The sequence below is a fragment of the Panthera leo genome, chromosome A1 (genome assembly GCF_018350215.1).
Source record: "Panthera leo isolate Ple1 chromosome A1, P.leo_Ple1_pat1.1, whole genome shotgun sequence".
NCBI lineage: Eukaryota > Metazoa > Chordata > Mammalia > Carnivora > Felidae > Panthera > Panthera leo.
In genome coordinates, this window is record NC_056679.1 from 115,302,852 (window position 1) to 115,321,368 (window position 18,517).

Below are 18,517 nucleotides of genomic sequence, written 5' to 3' on the forward strand. Positions count from 1 at the left end.
TCTGGGAGAGAAAAGTCAGAGTTGGTGGGGCTGTGAGCTACAGGAGGAAGCTGTGAGAAGTAGGGGAGGGCCACATAGCTCTCCAACAATGGGGAGAGGAGAAACCTATTCAGGGAAAACGTTGCCAGACCAACCCCTCTCTGTGTCCCAAGGCTACATGTGGCCAGTATCCAGCCACCCATCCACTTCCAGGCACCCACTCTCTCTTCTCACCATCCAGCTGAGGTACTTCACACCCATGTCTACCATACTCAGAAACCTCCCTACCCCAACCCTGGACCACAGGGTTGCCTCTGCTGCAGGCTCTATTCTTCACCCTCTCTTTCCATGTTGAGCTATTATTAAGCTTGTCAAGCTGCTACCTCTGGAGCACAGACTCCTCTGAAAAGATGACACAGAATTCTGACCCTCTGCTTCCTTCCTGCTGCTGTTCTGCTCACAATGGTTCTTTCATTCAACTCGTTTAGCAAACATTTGCTGACTGCTGACTAGGTGCACTTTCCTTTTTATCATTTCTCTGACAAAGAATAGTGAAGTCAAAAACATCATGAAACATTTTCAAAATCCAAACCACTCCTGGTCAGTTGATTGACTGAGAACAAAGACTTTCTAATAAGCAAGATTTCACTCCCCATGGGAACAAATGCCTATGTTCTCAAATGGCAGGGCTCAGCTCATTCTACCTGAGAAGCAGAGTATAACTTCTGGTGCCAACTCTACCAGCGTGCCTGGCTCCTATTCATATACTCAGTATGTAAGAACAATTTCTGGGGCAATGACTGCAAGGGTTGTCCTGAAAAAGTTTGCTCTCCACATGCCTCAGCTCCAAGCTGTTCCAGCTGGAAGCCCAGCTAGACCATCTATTCCATGGCAGGTATGCCAAAAATCGACTCTTCAAGGAAAAACTTGCTTCACTCACAAGGAAACCTGCAGTGTCACCTCTGTCAGGGTAGGTTTCATCTGCAAAGAGCTGCTGTGGTCAAGTTCATGATCTTCTGAGACAGCCTGTAACGAATGACTGAACCAGGTATGGCTATAAAAACCTAACATTTTTGCCGAATATAAGACCATCTGAAGGACTATACTCACTCCATAACTCACTGCTGGGATGGCCATTGCTTCACTGGGCTTGCATCATAGTTTGACTTCTTCCTCCATCCAATCCTGCTTCCCCTGCTTTTCTTTCACAAGTGTTGGAATAAACATACTGCGCCCCGGCCTATATCTCAATGTCTGCTTCAGGAGAGCCCAACCAGAAACTTTTAAACTTGTGAAGGTGTATGCATTGTGGGTCCTATTTGTGGTAGGACCCCAAGTTCCGGTATGGTTAGAACACAGTCTTGGGAAGAAGGTAGCAGAAAAAAGTAAATATTCCCTCTGTGACTGTGCAACATTCAGAAGACTTTCCCAAAAGGCCTTTTGTGAACTGAAATAGTGGGCAAAGATTAAAAGTGTCTAGTACCACCCACCAATCATAACAACGTTTCTCTAGTTAGTGCATCTTACCCCTCCACTCAGTCACAAGTTCAGATCATCTACCCTCCCTGGAACCTCTGACTCCCATCTCTCAGTGAAGGCCTGGCCTTCTACACCATAGAATGGATAAAAGCTATCACATGGGGTCTCCCCAACTTCCCATTTCCAAATGAATGGTGTTCACCTCTTCAAGAACCTTACCTCTTACCCACCCTGTCTCCTGGATCTTCACCCTATCTCTGTGTACTAGAGTCTTTCCAAAAGCTTTTATACACAGTCTCCAGTTTCTTCAACATGGAAGAACTTTGAAAACATTATGCTAAGTGGAAGAAAAACAGACACAAAAGTCTGTTTATATAAGTATATATATATACTTTTAAGACATACCCAGAATAGGTAAATCCATAAAGACAGAAAGGAGGCTTGTGACTGCCAAGAGCTAGAAAGAGGGGATAATGAAGAGTAACTTCTTAATGGTAATGGGGTTGCCCTTTGGGGTGATGAAAATGTTTTGGAACTAGGTAGAGGTAGTGACTACAAATGTACTAAATGCCACTAAAGTGCTCACTTTATTTTTTTTTTAATTTAAATTTTTTTTTTAACGTTTATTTATTTTTGAGACAGAGAGAGACAGAGAATGAAGGGGGGAGGGTCAGAGAGAGAGGGAGACACAGAATCTGAAACAGGCTCCAGGCTCTGAGCAGTCAGCACAGAGCCCGACGCGGGGCTCGAACTCACATACCGCGAGATCGTGACCTGAGCTGAAGTCGGACGCTTAACCGACTGAGCCACCCAGGCGCCCCTAAAGTGCTCACTTTAAAATTGTTAACTTTATATTACGTGAACTTTAAAGAGACATAAAGAAAAAGTTCCCTACACTCCTTCTAGGTACTACTTTTCCTTATTTCTCTTCTCTTATACTGAGAAACTTTTCAAAGGTTATCTACACTTGAATATATCTCCTCACCTCCCATTCACTCCAAAGCCCACTCCACACTATTCCCACCAAGTGATAACCACTGATGCTTCTTATTCCTATCATGAGATTTTATGGCAGCACCTAACACAAGAGATCAGTAACTCAGTCTGAATGTATTCTGCCCTGACTTCTCTGAGACTGCAAATTTTTTTTTTTTTAATATGAAATTTATTGTCAAACTGGATTCCATACAACACCCAGTGCTCATCCCAATAGGTGCCCTCCTCAATGCCCATCACCCACTTTCCCCTCCCTCCCACCCCCCATCAACCCTCAGTTTATTCTCAGTTTTTAAGAGTCTCTTATCGTTTGGCTCCCTCCCTAACTTTTTTTTTTCCTTCCCCTCCCCCATGGTCTTCTGTTAAGTTTCTCAGGATCCACATAAGATGAAAACATACGGTATTTGTCTTTCTCTGTATGACTTATTTCACTTAGCATAACACTCTCCAGTTCCATCCACGTTGCTACAAAAGGCCATATTTCATTCTTTCTCATTGCCAAGTAGTTTTCCATTGTGTATATAAACCACAATTTCTTTATCCATTCATCAGTTGATGGACATTTAGGCTCTTTCCATAATTTGGCTCTTGTTGAAAGTGCTGCTATAAACATTGGGGTACAAGTGCCCCTATGCATGAGCATTCCTGTATCCTTGGGTAAATTCCTAGCAGTGCTATTGCTGGGTCAGCAAATTTCTAATTACCTCCTACCTCTACAGTCTCTCCTTCCCCAGGTTCCTTTGCCAGCTAACTTTCTTTTACCTACCTTTAAGAGTTAAAATTTCTCAGGAATGAGGGCTTATCTCCCTTATGAGCTATCTCTGTCTCTCTCTCTCTCACAACACACATGTGCTCACACAAAGAAATAAACTTGAAGGATGTACTATGTAATAAAATATATTGCAAAGTCTATATAATTAAAAAGGTTTGGTAACTGGCACATAAATAGACTGAATTAGCAATGTACAGGAAAGAAAATTTTAAAAGAGACCCAACTGCATATGAAAATCTAGTGCATAATAAGAGTGGCATCTCCAATCTGTGGGGAAAGGAAAGACTTTTTTTTTTAATTAATTTATTTTTTTTACATTTATTTCTTTTTGAGAGACAGCATGAGCAGGGGAGGGGCAGAGAGAGAGGGAGACACAGAATCAGAAGCAGGCCCAGGCTCCAAGCTGTCAGCAGAGAGCCTGATGCAGGGCTTGAACCCATTAACCGTGAGATCATGACCTGAGCTGAAGTTGGACGCTTAACTGACTGAGCCACCCAGGAGCCCCAAGGAAGACTTTTTAATAAATACCACTGGAATAATTTAAGAGACATATGAAAAAAAGATAAAATTAACTCCGTTCCTTATGGCTATATATCAGGAAAAATTGCAAACAAATTATATTTAAATGTAAAAACTGAGGGGCGCCTGGGTGGCGCAGTCGGTTAAGCGTCCGACTTCAGCCAGGTCATGATCTCGCGGTCCGTGAGTTCGAGCCCCGCGTCAGGCTCTGGGCTGATGGCTCGGAACCTGTTTCTGATTCTGTGTCTCCCTCTCTCTCTGCCCTCCCCCGTTCATGCTCTGTCTCTCTCTGTCCCAAAAATAAATAAAAACGTTGAAAAAAAAATTTAAAAAAAAAAAAATAATAATAAATGTAAAAACTGAAACTACACAAATTCCAAAGGAAAATATAGATGAATTCCTCTACAACCTGGGAATAGAGAATAAGTCTTCTATTTATGATTCAAAATCCAGAAACAATAACAAAAATATTAATAAATTTGATGATGAAAAATAGTAGTAAGTTTATAAAAATTTTAGATGCATGGAAAATATTACAAGTAAAAAGACAAATGACAAAAGGGGAAATGTGCAACAATTTAGACCAAGTATTAATATTACTAATCCATAAAGAGCTTTTAAAAATAAAGAAGAAAAAGACCAAGGGCGCCTGGGTGGCTCGGTCGGTTAAGCATCCGACTTCAGCTCAGGTCATGATTTCATGGTCTGTGAGTTCGAGCCCCGCGTCAGGCTCTGGGCTGACAGCTCAGAGCCTGGAGCCTGTTTCAGATTCTGTGTCTCCCTCCCTCTCTGCCCCTCCCCTGTTCATGTTCTGTCTCTCTCTGTCTCAAAAATAAATAAACGTTAAAATTTAAAAAAAAAAAAGAAAAAAGAAAAAGACCAGTAACCCTGTAGAAAAAAGGACTGCAAATGTGAACAGTTCGCACAAGAATAAATACAATTCCACTTAACTATATAAAAAAAGATGTTCAGTTTTGTTCAGAATACAACAAAGGTCAAACAGAACTGCAGTAGGAAACCATTTCTCACCTATCAGATTAGCAAATACATATCTACAAGTGAGACTATAGGGAAAGGGGCAGTTGCATATAATGCTTATGGAAATGCAAAATGGTACAACCCCTATGGAAGAAATTTGACATCTAGTAAAATTATAACTGCATTTACCCTTTGACCAGAAATAGGACTTGAAGGAATTGTTTCCAAAGACACATTAGCAACAACCTGAATGATCTTGGAAGCAGATTCTTCCTCAGAGCCACCACAAAGGGACACAGCCTGGCTGACACTCTGATAGAAACCTACGAGACCCTCAGCAGAAGACTCAGCAAACTAGCACAAAGACTTCTGACCTACATACACTGTGAGCTAAGCCACCACACCACTAAGTTTGTGGTAATTTATTCCACAGCTATCATTTGTAATATGGCCCTGAAGATGTGAGAAAGGGTTCACATCAAGCATGACCCAGAGATGAGAATAAATCAGTTGTAGGAGACCCTAAGCCATCCAATTTGGCTGGAGCAGCAGTCAGGCAGAGCTAGGGGCTTGGAACAGTGAAGGTTCTCTAGGCCAGCTTTCCTTGCCTGACCATCCAATGACAATGGGGCAGTGATAGGTGAGGAAGAAAGTAAAGGAGGGGAAGCCCCAGGCAGGCAGCACAGCTGGTGAGGAGCATACGATGGCCCAGACTTCAGCTTTACACTCAAAAATCTTTAAGTACTTTGGTTTCTTTTTTTCTTTCCTTGTTTCTTCTTCCTCACGCCGCCCCCCCCCCCCCCCCCGCCCGACCCTTCTTTCCTGGACACTCAGACTTTCAACTGGATGGCCTTAAAAAAGAAAAAAAAATTGTTAACAAAAATGTAGACTGTTATTTGGTACAAATTTCTCCTTTGTAAGTTTTCCTTTTATATAAATCTATTTCTGCAGATAATTGAACCCAACTGTGATATCTGAATAGTTTTAAGAAAGTACATTCTGCTCTACTTCCAAGGAATGGAACCTTGGCCTCTTCCTTAAGACGAGCAAAATGGAGGGGGTTGCAAAATGCCCTGCTTATTTGTCTCCAAAAGGAATCTTGCCCCAAGCCCAGGTCCAATTCCTGTGCCCAGGAGGGAGCAGGCCTTTGTTCAGAGAGCACCACAGGTGTGTCTGCATAGCACCAAAAACAAAGCAAAAATGCTCCATCTTTGCGCTCAGGACAAGGAACCTGCAAACAACAGGAGATGGAGAGTGCTGGATACAAGGGAAGTATCTTTTATCTAATAGTTTTGTTGTTCCTGACAACTTTGTTCAGGCCTCAAATCAGTGTGACCCCATTCTTTGCTAAGTATGTTCCATGGAGGCTTTAAAATATATTATGAGATAAATCAAGTTCCAACACAGGAAAAAAACAGATGCTATTGAACAGACACTGCCTGCAATCCTCCACCCATCATTCGGACCCATCTCTCTTCAAACATTTCCCCATTTCTTGTGCCTGAAAACATTCCACCAACATAATTCTCCATCCAACGTCACCTCCATCAAAGCATGAGAGGAATCTGCAGGACCCTTCTGGCACAGGCACTGAGTGTGAAAGAAACCAATCCTTCTCCACTGTGATCAGTGAAGGTCCTCAAAAGTCTCTTTACACCCCTTGCTCACTGCAATGCTATCATCCACACATTTTTCTAAGGTACTTCTGAATCCATATTAACCATGTATTTACTACTGACCATGTGAGGGAGGTTTTCTTCAGTCTGTCTTAGATTTAGTTCCCTTGAAGCCAAGCATCGTTGGCAGGTTGTAGTGACCAGGATTTGTTGAAGCAGTCCACATTCCAACTATCTTCACCCTTCAAGTTCCAGTGCTTGGCAAAGAGCAGCTCACTACAAATGCAGGATTAAATTAACTTTCCTTGACTAACTTTACTTTTCTAGATCAAAGAGTCCCATGTTCACAGTCCTCACATCCAGACACACATCATATTTGTCATGCTAAACCAGCCAGTCCTGGATCACAAGTTTAAACATGAGAGGAAGGAGTGAACAAAGAAGAGTGTCTCTCATAAACTGGCCCTCACCTTCAGGAGGAACAATTTCTGCAGAAAAGTAGTTATTGATGACATTTACTTGTCCTTCCTGCTGGTGGGTAAACACAATGGAAACACACAATCCACTTCTGACATGACTCTCATTTCTATGTGAGCTAAAGTAAAAAAATAAGCAAACAATAAGGGGTCATTTCCCCCACTGGAATAGCAAACCACTATATTTCTCAAAAGAGAAAGGAAGGCCCAAAGACAAAATCTTCATGCTGCTTAAGGACAACAGGGTGATCGGGCTGCCTGGGTGGCTCAATCAGTTAATCATACAACTCTTGATATGGGCTCAGACTGTTGTTGTCTCACAGTCATGAGATTGAGCCCCACGCTGAGATCTGCACTGAGCATGGAGCCTGCTTGGGATTCTCTTTCTTCCTCTCTCTCTCTCTCTCTCTCTCTCTCTCCCTTACCCACCCCACTCCCCATCTCAAAATAAACTTCTTTTAAAAAAGGACACAAGGGTGATATAGAAGAATTCATTCTTTCAGTCATTACCAAATATTTATTGAACGCCTGCTATGAGCTAAGTACGGTGCCGACCCTTGAAGATCCAGATGCGAGCAAGACTGAGATCAAAATCCCTATTCTTTCAGAGTAGACATGGTAGCATGGAAAAAAATAACATGAGTAAAACATATGCTATGAGACAGTAAGTACTAAGGAGCAAAATAATGCAGGGAAAAGGATTTGACAGATATAGGAGGGAAAAAAACTTTTTTCAGATGGTGGCCAGGGAAGGCCTTTTTGAGAATGTCCCATCCTTCTTTTTTGGAGTAATTTTAAAAAAAAAAAAATTTTTTTATGTTTATTTGAGAGACAGCGAGCGAGCGCATGAGCTGGGTAGTGGCAGAGAGAGAGGGAGACACAGAATCTAAAGCAGTCTCTAGGGTTCCGAGCTGTCAGCACAGAGCCTGACGCGGGGCTCAAACTCACGGACCGCAAGATCATGACCTGAGCTGAAGTTGGATGCTTAACTGACTTAGCCACCAAGGTACCCCTTGATTAATATTAGATTTACAGAAAACTTAAAATGATAGTAGAGTTCCAAGAATTCCTGCACAACTTTAACCCAGTTTCAGTTCCCCTAATATTACCATCTTATACTACTGTAGCACCTGTGTCAATATTAAGAAACCAACATTGGTACGTTAATAGTAGCTAAACCTGAGGCTCTTCATGTTTCACCAGGTTTTCCATTAATTTCCTCTTTCTGTTCCAGCATACAAATCAGAATACAAGAAAGAAAGAAAGAGAGAGAGAGAGAGAGAGAGAGAGAGAGAGAGAGAGAGAAAGAAAGAAAGAAAGAAAGAAAGAAAGAAAGAAAGAAAGAAAGAAAGAAAGAAAGAAAGAAAGAAATTTTAAATCAGAATACCACAGTGTTTTTAGGTGTCATGTCTTCTCTGATAGTTTCTCAGTCTTTTCTTATCATTTCCACAACAGTTTGAGGAGGGGAAGTACTGATCAGACACTTTACAGAATGTCCCTCAATTTAAATTTGTTTGATGTTTTCCTCATGATTAGACTGGGGTTATTGGTTTTGAGGAAGAATACCACAGCTAAAGAGTCCTTGTTCTCACATCTTATCAGGAGGGTCCATCATATCCACCTGACAGCATTGGGGATATCCCTTTGATGACAAGTAATACTGACCAGGTTTCTCCACTGTAAAGTTACTATTTTTCCCTTTCCATAATCTGTTCTTTACAAATAAGTCCCTAAATTCAGACCACACTCAAAAGGTTTAAGCATCACCTCCTGGAGGGGAAAGCATCTATATATATTATTGGAATTCTTCTTTAAGAAAGACTTATCTTTCCTCTCCTATTTATTCATTCAATCACTTGTATGAGTTCAGATTTACATATATTTATTTTATACTTCGGGCTATAATCTAGTACATTACATTGCTGAAATCATTCTAGATTTGGCCGTTGAAAGGGAAGTTCATATCTGAAAAAAGACCTAAGAAGAGTAAGCAAGCTAGTCACAAACCTGTCAAGGTGAAGAGTATTCTATGTCCTAAGGTGCGATGGGCCTGATGCATTCAGGGAACATGAGGGAGGCCAAGGTGGCTAGAGGAGAGGAAACACAAGGGAGAGTAGCAGGAGATAAAACAACAGAGGTAATGGTGAGCCACATCACAGGGACATGCAGGCCACGGGAAGGAATTTGACTCTTACTTTATGTGAGAAGGAAGGCCAACAGGTATTTTTGAGCACAGAAAGACATGACAAAAGAATCACTCTAGCTGCTGTGTGAGAACTGACTGTAGGAAATAAGGGCAGAAGGAAGAAGTCCAGTTCAGAGCCTACTACAATAATCCGGGCAAGAAATAATGGTGGTAGGAGGAGTAATGAGACATGGTCAGATTTTGGATACATTTTGCAGACAGAGCTGTAGGATGTGCTGTCAGACAGAATGTGGGTATAAGTGGGCGCCTGGCTGGCTCAGTTGGTGGAGCCTGTGACTCTTGAACTTGGGGTTGTGATTTCGATCCCCAAGTTGGGTGTAGAGATTACTTAAAAGTAAAATTTAAAAAAAAAAAAAGAAAAAAAAAAGAATGTACGTGTGAGAGAAAGGAGTCATGAATGGCTAAGAGGATTTTGGCCTGAATAAATCAAAGGACAGAATTGTCATTAACTGAAGTAGAGAAGGTTATATGAGCTCAGTTTTAAACTTGTTCAGGTTGAGCCTATTAAACATCCATGTATAGATGTCTAGCAAGCAGATGGATAAAGGAGTATGGACTTCAGAGAAGTATGGGCTGGAGATTTTTAAAAATCTGGCAGATTTAAAAAATCAGCCCACACATGAAATTTAAAGGCACTAGGCTAGATGCAATCACCCAAGGCATTAGTGTAGATAAAGAGTGGAGGTCCAAGGACTGAGCCTGGGGGCCCTCTGGCACTGAGAGCCATCAAGACCTTCTTACCTGTCCTTTAATCAGAGACAATTTTACCAAATTGTTTCCATCCACTGTGTACCAAATACTGATTTGGAGCCCAACATGCTCAAGGTCTCTCAATATGCTGCCTTAATCCCCACTTGCCTCTCTGCAATTCCCCACCCCTAGTCTGCTCTGTACTGCTGTGCAACTTGTATCCATCATTCATTATTGCCACCATCTCTTTGCAAGCTGTTCTTCTCATGTGGAAAATCCTTTCCACTCTACCTCATCAAATGCCAGCTCTTTTTCAAGCCCCAACTAGTGCCCTATCTTCTCTCTGAACTTTATCTAACTACTCTGACTCATAATGAATTACCTTCTTCTCCAAAGCAGCCAATCTTTATAATACTTGCTGTCTGCATGACTAGATATTTATCCCTTATTGACCTGTGTGGCTAGTTAACTTTACCTATAAAAAGCTCTTATTTATATGTACCGTAGCTTCCTTTAAGGAGAACAGCACCTCAGCCTTTTCTGTTCCCCAGCAGTTGCCTGGGACAAGTACGTACCATTCAGCAAATGCTCAGTAAGTATGTATGAGATGTTTCATGTCAATTCCATTATCCATTCATTCAGTAAGCTCCTTGAAGCAGAGGCCTGTTTTTTATCTCTGCCTCATCTGGCACTGGGCGGGACACAGGTGGACAGGCATTCAGTATCTGCTTACCATCAAAGAGGTTGATGACAATGTCCCCGTCCCCTGGGATTCTACAGTCCTGGCACAAAACAGTAAGAACATGTGTTCTGTACTTGCTGCCCTGTCTTCCCTGAAGCCAGTGATTTCCTGGTCAAGAGAGAAGTACCCAGGGACCACAGGGAGAGGAAATCCCATGGAATCTGATATGTGATACATAATAGGGATGAAAGATACTCAAAAGCCTGGTACAATCTTAACAGCCCAGACAAGAGGCTATCTTAGCTGAGATGCTGGGCAAAAGAATCAGAAAAGATGAGCACTTTGACTTTGGTGAATCTCTTCTAAGAACACAGAAGGCACATAAAAATATACACAAGGTGTTCATTGTAGAATTACTTGTAGCAACGAAAAACTGTAAACCACCTAAATGTATAACAATAAGAATCAATTAAGCATAATCTGGTATATTCACACGATTGATAAAGATCAGCACCTGGATAATGTTTACTGTGTGCCTGATTATGTGCTAGAGGTTCTGCATTTCAAAACTCCATAAAATCTATCTCCCAATTTCTAAATGGAAAGTATCAGCCTCAAAAACTAGGTATAGGACAACACTTTTGTAAAAACAACTGGAAGAACACAAGCCATACTGTTACCTTTACATCTGGATAGTGGAATATGGGTGGTATTGTTGTTGTTTCCCTTTGTGCTTTTCTGTGTTTTCCAAGTTTTCTGCTTTGAAAACATATTACTTTGTCAGCAGGCAAAAAGAAAAAAAAATCTATTTTAAAAACAAACATGTAAGAGCCAAATTCTCAACTCTCTAAACATATGACTGCTGGAAGGCTCCTACTTCTGATCTAAAATGTAAGAATCAGAGCTCAAATCCTCCCCACATCCCCCTCACCCCCCACCCACATACCCAAAGACAGATAAAACCCAGTGAAACTGTAAGACTAACAGCTTCTTGAAGAAAAGATCCTGTTTGGTTAATCTTTGGTTTCCTACCCTGGAGTTCTCAGTACCCTGTAAGACATATATTTGGGTGCTCTGTAAACATGAAAGGGAAGGAGGAAGTGTGGTAAACTTACAAGGCACAAATGTCACTAATGCAGTGACATCACTCTTACCCCCATGCTACCTCCTCCACTCCATCCATCCCAGGTCTGGTCCGTTACTCTGCTATCTCTAGACATTGCTCAGGCTGCCCAAGGAGCTCTTGAACAGACAAACTACTGACTCTTTGCACCACAGTATTCATCTTTTGTGGGATTTTTTTTCCCTTTCCTTTCTTAAAAGGTGATCTTGCCTTTCAGCTAGTACAATGCTCCACACTGAACCAGCATGCCAGTCAGTCTGCAGAGAATCATTGAGAGAATGAATTTGAATAATAAAAGGCAGAACAAGGCAATACCTTGGAGACACAATTGGTGTAGTACCTTCAATTTAGAACCTCATTTCACTGGCTAATGCAGTAGTTGGAGACATTAGCCTAATTTTTGCCAGGAGAGTCCAGCAACACAGCAGTACTAAACATGGGCACAGAGGACCCTGTTCATTTCAAAGACAGAGTACGGAGAATGAAATTAGCAGCTCCGCACTTCTGGTGCAGAGGAAAGCAAATCCTTGCTCCCTTCCCCCAATTCATCACCAATCATGTTTAAGATGAAAAAACACAGGAATATGGGGGATGGGGGTCAGCACTAGCACTAAGTTCAAGGGAAATCAAGACCCCTGAAGAGGCCTCCATGGGATACTTAAGGACTATGGGAAAGTTAATTTCAAAGGACATCCACTAAGCACAGCCCTACAACACATCTTGTCATTGCTAAGCCCTATCCCAGGCTGTAGGCCTGGAAAGACTCCAGAACTTGCCATCAGGTCAGTTCTGAGGCCAGAAATGGAAAGGAAAGCCCACAAAAATCAGACTGGAAGGGAGCAGTTCAGCTCATCTACCAAGAGTCAGGGGATGAGGAAGTTGTTCCTTCAACAAAAACTTCATACTGGCTCAACTAAAAAAGAAACCACACCTGGGGAACCTGGGTGCCTCAGTAAGTTAAGTGGCCGACTTTGGCTCAGGTCATGATCTCACAGCTCGTGAGTTCAAGCCCCGCATGGGGCTATCAGCTCAGAGCCTGCTTCGGATCCTCTGTCTCCCTCTCTCTCTGCCCTTCCCCCCTCGTACTCACTCAGGCGCTCTCTCTCTCAGAAAGAAATAAGCATTTAAAAGAAGAAGAAGAAGAAACCTCATCTGATGTGGTCCAGACTTCTCTCCCCATGTGGCCAGTCTCCTTGCTGCAGGAGCCAAGCCACCAAAGACCCTTTGCTTTCCAGTAAAGAGGGGAACAGGAGCCTCAGAGGTAGCCACGCTATCCTATCCCCAGGGAGCAGTCTCTGAGGCGCTCACCCCTCCCTCCTAGATGTGCGAACAGTGGGCCAGGCATGGGTCATCGGGCTGCTGGGCCAAGTAAGTCCTGTTCTAACAGGTAGGTAAGCCAGCAGCAATCTCTCTCTCTCTCTAGCTTCCCTACACATTTCTCATTGTCTCTGGTCCCCCAAAGTTTATTTTGCCCTCTACTCTGTTATCTTAGACTCTTCTGACTTACCTAGGGATGGGTAAGAAGACAGGATTTTACCAAGTCTTCATAGCCAAGCATTTTCTAAAACCAAATACTTTTTCCCCCCACTCCTCTCCCCCACCAGAGGGCAAAGGAGGGCCCAGTGTCACCAGTAACTCACTCTCAACAGCATCATGGCCTCACCAGCACTAACCTGGAGGCCTCAATAACGTTAAGAGGTCAACACTGTAATCACAGGCACATAGACACCTGTATATCCAGTCATGTGACTAGAGGAATGGGACTGCCAATCTTTTTATTTGAATAAATTCCCAGGTGGGCTCTGGTCCTGAAGGCCAGGGCACACTGCTATGCTCATAACACAGTGGTAGATAAATAAGCACTACAACACCTCAGGGCTTGAACTTTATAGGTCTCTCTAGGTGAAAGACTGTCTCCTGTACCTCACAGATACTGCCATATAGGAAAAGCAGGGGTTGCTTGGGAGGAAAAGTGGAAGACATGAAAAGCTAGACACCCCAGACTCCACCCAAGACGCATACGCAGTAAGGGGAGCAGTGTAAGGATAGGAAGGCAGGACATGTTCTCCATACACAGGACCTGCCTGCCAAAACTTAGTGGATGGCAAGAATCCTAGATCTGTGGGCGAGGATTGAGTCATGTTATAAATCTCCTTTCTCTAAGCAGCATGTGCAAAAACTCCTCCATCTCAGGAAGGGAAGGTGGGGGGTGGGGGGGGCAATATGTGGGGAAGGTGGTGGTCTGCAATTAGCAGCACAGATTTCATTCTAATACTAGAGCAGCCTCCTCAAATTATAACAGGTCTGTTCTGGAAAAGACGAGGAAAGAGAGCCTGGCTTCGGATAGAGTCAAAATACCATTTTGATGAAACTGTATCACTGCAGTGTTGACAATTTCCTTGTAAAAAGCAAATCTCCCTATAAATGTAAATCAATCCCTCATTGCATTTTTAGAAATCTATTCCCTCCCCCCCCCCCAAAAAAAATCAGCTATTACCAGAAACTCTAAATGAGATATACTAGAAGCTGAGCTCCAGAATAATTAGGGGACATTCTGAATGGTGCCCCGAGGCAGACCATACAAGAAAAGGGTAGACAGGAATAATACACACTTAGAAAGCTCAGTTAGGGAAAAGGCTGTGCATAATGCATGCAGGTCCCGGAGCGCAGACACTCCCTCCCAGCGGCCTGCTCAGAAGCAGGCTGTGAGCCACGACACTGGCAGATGGCTGCCCCAGTGGCAATTGTGCATGCTCCAGTGGCCACCTCCTCCCGTCCACCCTTGAGCACAGGCTTATGATCCCATGAGGGGTGGGGAGTACCGGCAAACATTACCCCCAAAGAATAGTGCCTTTCCCTAGGGAAGGTAAACATTTCCATCAGAAGGCAGAAGCAATTTCTCTCTGCAGGAAAAAGGAGCCACAAACATAAAGTTGCTCATTCAAAAGAGACAGATGATCTCTGCAAGCCGAGCAGTGCCAAACCTTCTATAAAGGGTTTGCACATCCATCAGCACAAGTGGTTGTGTGGGGGAAGGGGAGCAGGAGTGTGGTAGGCCCACTCAGGGTGTAGGACTCTCTGGCCTCAGGTCACTTGTTATTTGACTTGAACAGAGACCCCAGGGGAGCAGATGCCAGTAATCTTTCCACAGGGGTTCTAGCCTGAGCAAAGGTTCAACATAGGTTTGATTTGGAACACAGATGCTGTCTTCTCTTCCAATTGCTTCCCAGTGCTCCCAATCCATCTCCAGTCTGTCCACTTCGAGCCTCTATACTTCAAGCCTTCAGGGGTGGCTTACTGTTGAATTTTGAGCCAGACATGTCTCCCTCCCACCACCAACCCCCACCTTTTTTTTAGTCACGTGTGACTAAAACAGAAATGACAGTTCACTAGTCTTATGCCTAAAACAACCTATAGAGAAATATGGTTTATGAACTCCCCCGTAATACAATACATAATTCAAAGCCCAGCCATTTGTCACACTATTGAGTAATCCACACATATCCCAAGGGTCTGACAATAAAATTTGTAAATCAATAGCAAAAAGCAGTACACCTTAGCCACTGAGTTAAAATATAAAGAACATTTTTTAGCACTGACTTTAACTTAGAAAATGCGAACTTCCAAGGGTAAATATTTGTCAATGAGTTGTCGCCAGAATGTAAGACTTTATACTTTCTAGACCACCCCCCCGCTGCGACAGCTGACTTCAATGCACAAATAAAAAACCCCAACACTCGCATTTTCCCAATTATAATAATGGCTTTCTTCTACAACCCCTGCTATTAGCATGACAGAGATGACCATATCAGTCATAAGAAAAGCACATGTACCTTCTGTGCCCAGGAGGAGCAAGCAAAACACCTGCTTTGTGCAAGAGCAAGGCACTTATAACAGGAAACAAAATAAAAAATTATTGCGGAGCTGGTCTGAACTTATTTTTCTTTCTTCTGGATGATCAAACAGTGAGTGTGAGCGTAGGGGTAGGCATTGCGATCTGCAAACATATTGCCATAGTGATTGGTGCTTAGATAGAGAGATAAAACAGGCAGAACTTCATTTATATTCCAAGGAACAGAGACGAGTGCCCTAATCATTCAGCTCTGCAGAGACTCCTAATGCCAAATGACTGGACCCCTCCCCAGTCCCTCTGTAACACCATGCAGGATCAGATGTAGGGTGTGTGTCTGCATTGCTGACCAATTATCAGCCTACAGCAGACCTCCCCTCAGGATGCAGCAGGTACACAGGGGCTAAAGAGGCAGGCGTTGGGGCCCCTCAGTAAGAGCTCTCCTTCTGACATGGGATGGGAGACAGAGTCACATGTGATCTGCTATTCATGGCTCTACCCTGGTCAGCTTCTCTTTGACCTAACAGGTCACTTGGACATTAACTTACTTGGTTTTATTTTATTTTGAAATAATTTTAATCTTAGAGAAAAGTTGCAAAAAAAATTACAGTTCCCATACACCCTTCACCCAGCTTCCCCTGATATTACCATCTTCCATAACCATAAAACAATGATCAGAACTAAGAAATTAACAGGAGTGCAATAGTACTAACTAGAGACTTTATTCAGGCTATACCAATTTTTCCCCTAATGTCCTTTTTTCTGTTCCAGAAGCTAATCCAGAATATTACATTGCACCTACCTGTCATGTGTCCTACAATCTGTGACAGCTCCTCAGTTCTTTCTTGGTCTTTCTTCACCTGGACATACTTGAAGAGTCGGCCATTTTTTAGATCAGACCTCAATTTGGGTTTGTCTGATGTCCACTCATGTTTAAACAAGAGAAAGTAATGAACACTTCATATGCTCACTTTATGTACTATTTAAGACAACCTTCTGAAGCAGGTATTATTACTATCCCTATTTTACAGATGATATTTCATTAAACCTTAGTAAATTTAAGTAGCTTGCCCAAGATTACCGAGCTATAAAAGGCAGAGCTGAGATGTGAGCCCAGGGAGACGGACTCTGCAACACTCTACTGCCTGCTATACTCAAGGCACTACAACAACAACTAGATGCCCAGATACACCATGGACACTGTCCGCTGGCCATTCCCTCTCTGAAGGAAATTACTCTGACGAAAAGGCACTCTAGCTTTTGTCTTTTTTCCAAAGGAGACAAACAACTCCACTTTAATTTCTAAGTTCTGCTCAAACAACCAGAAATGTCTTTCTCTTGACAAGAAGCACCTCCCTGCCTAGGGAAAAGAAGAGGCCACTGTTCTCCTGAAACTTCTCTGTGGAATAGCACCAGGCAGGGAGGAAATATATGCGCATGAAGGTGTACTCAATTCCCCTTTCCAAGGGGAAAGGCTTGGGTCTCTCCAAGCATATGGAGACACTGCAGTCACAGAATTAAAAACAAAACAAAACCCGACTATTGAGATTGCTTTTCCATGTCACACCCAGAAATGTCCAATACAACCTGGCACTTCCTCTTTCAAATGAGGCTCTTCCGGAAAGTTGAGGCACAACCCATTCATGTAGCACAGCAGGTTGGGGGAGTTGTCAAGGGACAGGGCTATGATGGGAGACAGGATGGGAAGAATTCCAGCTGCAATCCAGGATTTGTTTTTAATGCTTATAACTTTAGATCCCTCAGTTTCACAGACTTGATTTTTCCCAAATAGCCTTTCTGGCAATGCTAATATGTTTTTCCTCTCATTCTGACTGATCAGCGAAATACATGGCTGGAAGGATTGCCTTGGAAGTAATTTCTTTGATGCTGGCAAAACTCAGAAAATATTCCCCCAGCTACACACCCTCACATCTATCCATCCCTGCCACCTGCCACTCAGCTGCAGGTAGAGGCCATTACAGTAAAGAAGGAAAGGAGGCAGAGAGAGCAGGCATCAAGGGAAGGTGGAAGGGAGAAGGACTCAGAGTCTGAAAATGAGAGAGGGAGAGAAAAAGAGAGACCATTTTGTTCAAAGCGAGTCACTACAGAGCTAAGACTTTCACTTACATGCATAAGCAGGGTTAGATGATGCCAGCAAATAGGTGCAAAGAGCCTTCCTTTGATCTATCTATCTCTTACTTCTCCCACTGCCCTTCAACTCCCAAAGTGCTCCTGCCAACATCATCACTAAGATGGACTTGTGTAAGTCAGATATTTCATCTGGCTGCCCCTATTACTGCCAGCTTTATGCAAGAGCCCCTCCCTTTTGAGTTCTATACATAACTCCAAACTATCTTCAGCTAGGTATTCTGATCAAATACTAGAAGTTGAAATGTTAATGGCCTTCAGGGAACAATTCCTCCAGCATCTCCATCTGCAATCTAACCCAGAGAGAATCTAAAATCAGACTGCATACAGGGCTATTTAATCCACCATGTTTAGGGACATCTGGATCTACCCCTAAAATCCATAAGATTTAATCTAAGAAACAAAGCCTGAATAAATCTTTATTCTCTTGAATAATTTCCCCCTCTCAATGTCAACAGCCTCTAAAATTCACATTACTTTGTTCCCACATAGACCTCAAATACCATTGCTTTCAAACAATGATCCTACAGATTGAAATCCTGGGGAAAGCAATGGAATTTGGAACCCTTCACTAATGGAGCATGGGCCACCAAACAAGATCAAGAGAAGAGGTAACCACTCTGTTATGCATCACCTTGAGATCTCCCTTAAATAATGTATACAAAGCACCAGGCACAATGGAGTTTCTCCAAAAAAATGTTAGTTTTCTTCCCCTTTCCAAAAGCTACACTAGAGTTCTCAGGTCCGATTCTGCCTCAGTCATTCTTGGCCATGATAGACTAGACAACCTCCTCATCCTCTGTCCAAAAGCCTGACTTGGCAAAACTGGGATGACAGAATGGAGATGAACAAGATGCATGTAGAGAGCTGCTGGGATAAGGGGCGGTGGGGGGATAGAGGTAGTTCCCTTCCCCAGGCAAAAAAAAAAAAAAAAAAAAAAAAAAAATTTTAACAAATATACCCTATTACTATTCCATAAAAACTCACCTCTGCCCAGATAAGC

At 42.8% G+C, this 18,517-nt stretch overlaps 1 protein-coding gene across 12 annotated transcripts in view; it reads right to left on the reverse strand.

The window, feature by feature from the left end:
- SIL1 (SIL1 nucleotide exchange factor) overlaps positions 1-18,517 on the reverse strand; it is a 288,817-nt gene that overhangs the window by 132,378 nt on the left and 137,922 nt on the right. For 5 of the 12 annotated variants that reach the window (XM_042936630.1, XM_042936624.1, XM_042936585.1 and 2 more), the window contains one exon: positions 16,169-16,282. The exons of 2 other annotated variants lie outside the window; for them this stretch is intronic. In XM_042936630.1, the coding sequence (XP_042792564.1) occupies positions 16,169-16,282 (114 nt within the window). Of the gene's footprint in view, positions 1-16,168; positions 16,293-18,517 lie in introns of all 12 variants that reach the window. 5 more of the 12 variants (XM_042936652.1, XM_042936662.1, XM_042936638.1 and 2 more) reach the window with 1 other exon arrangement.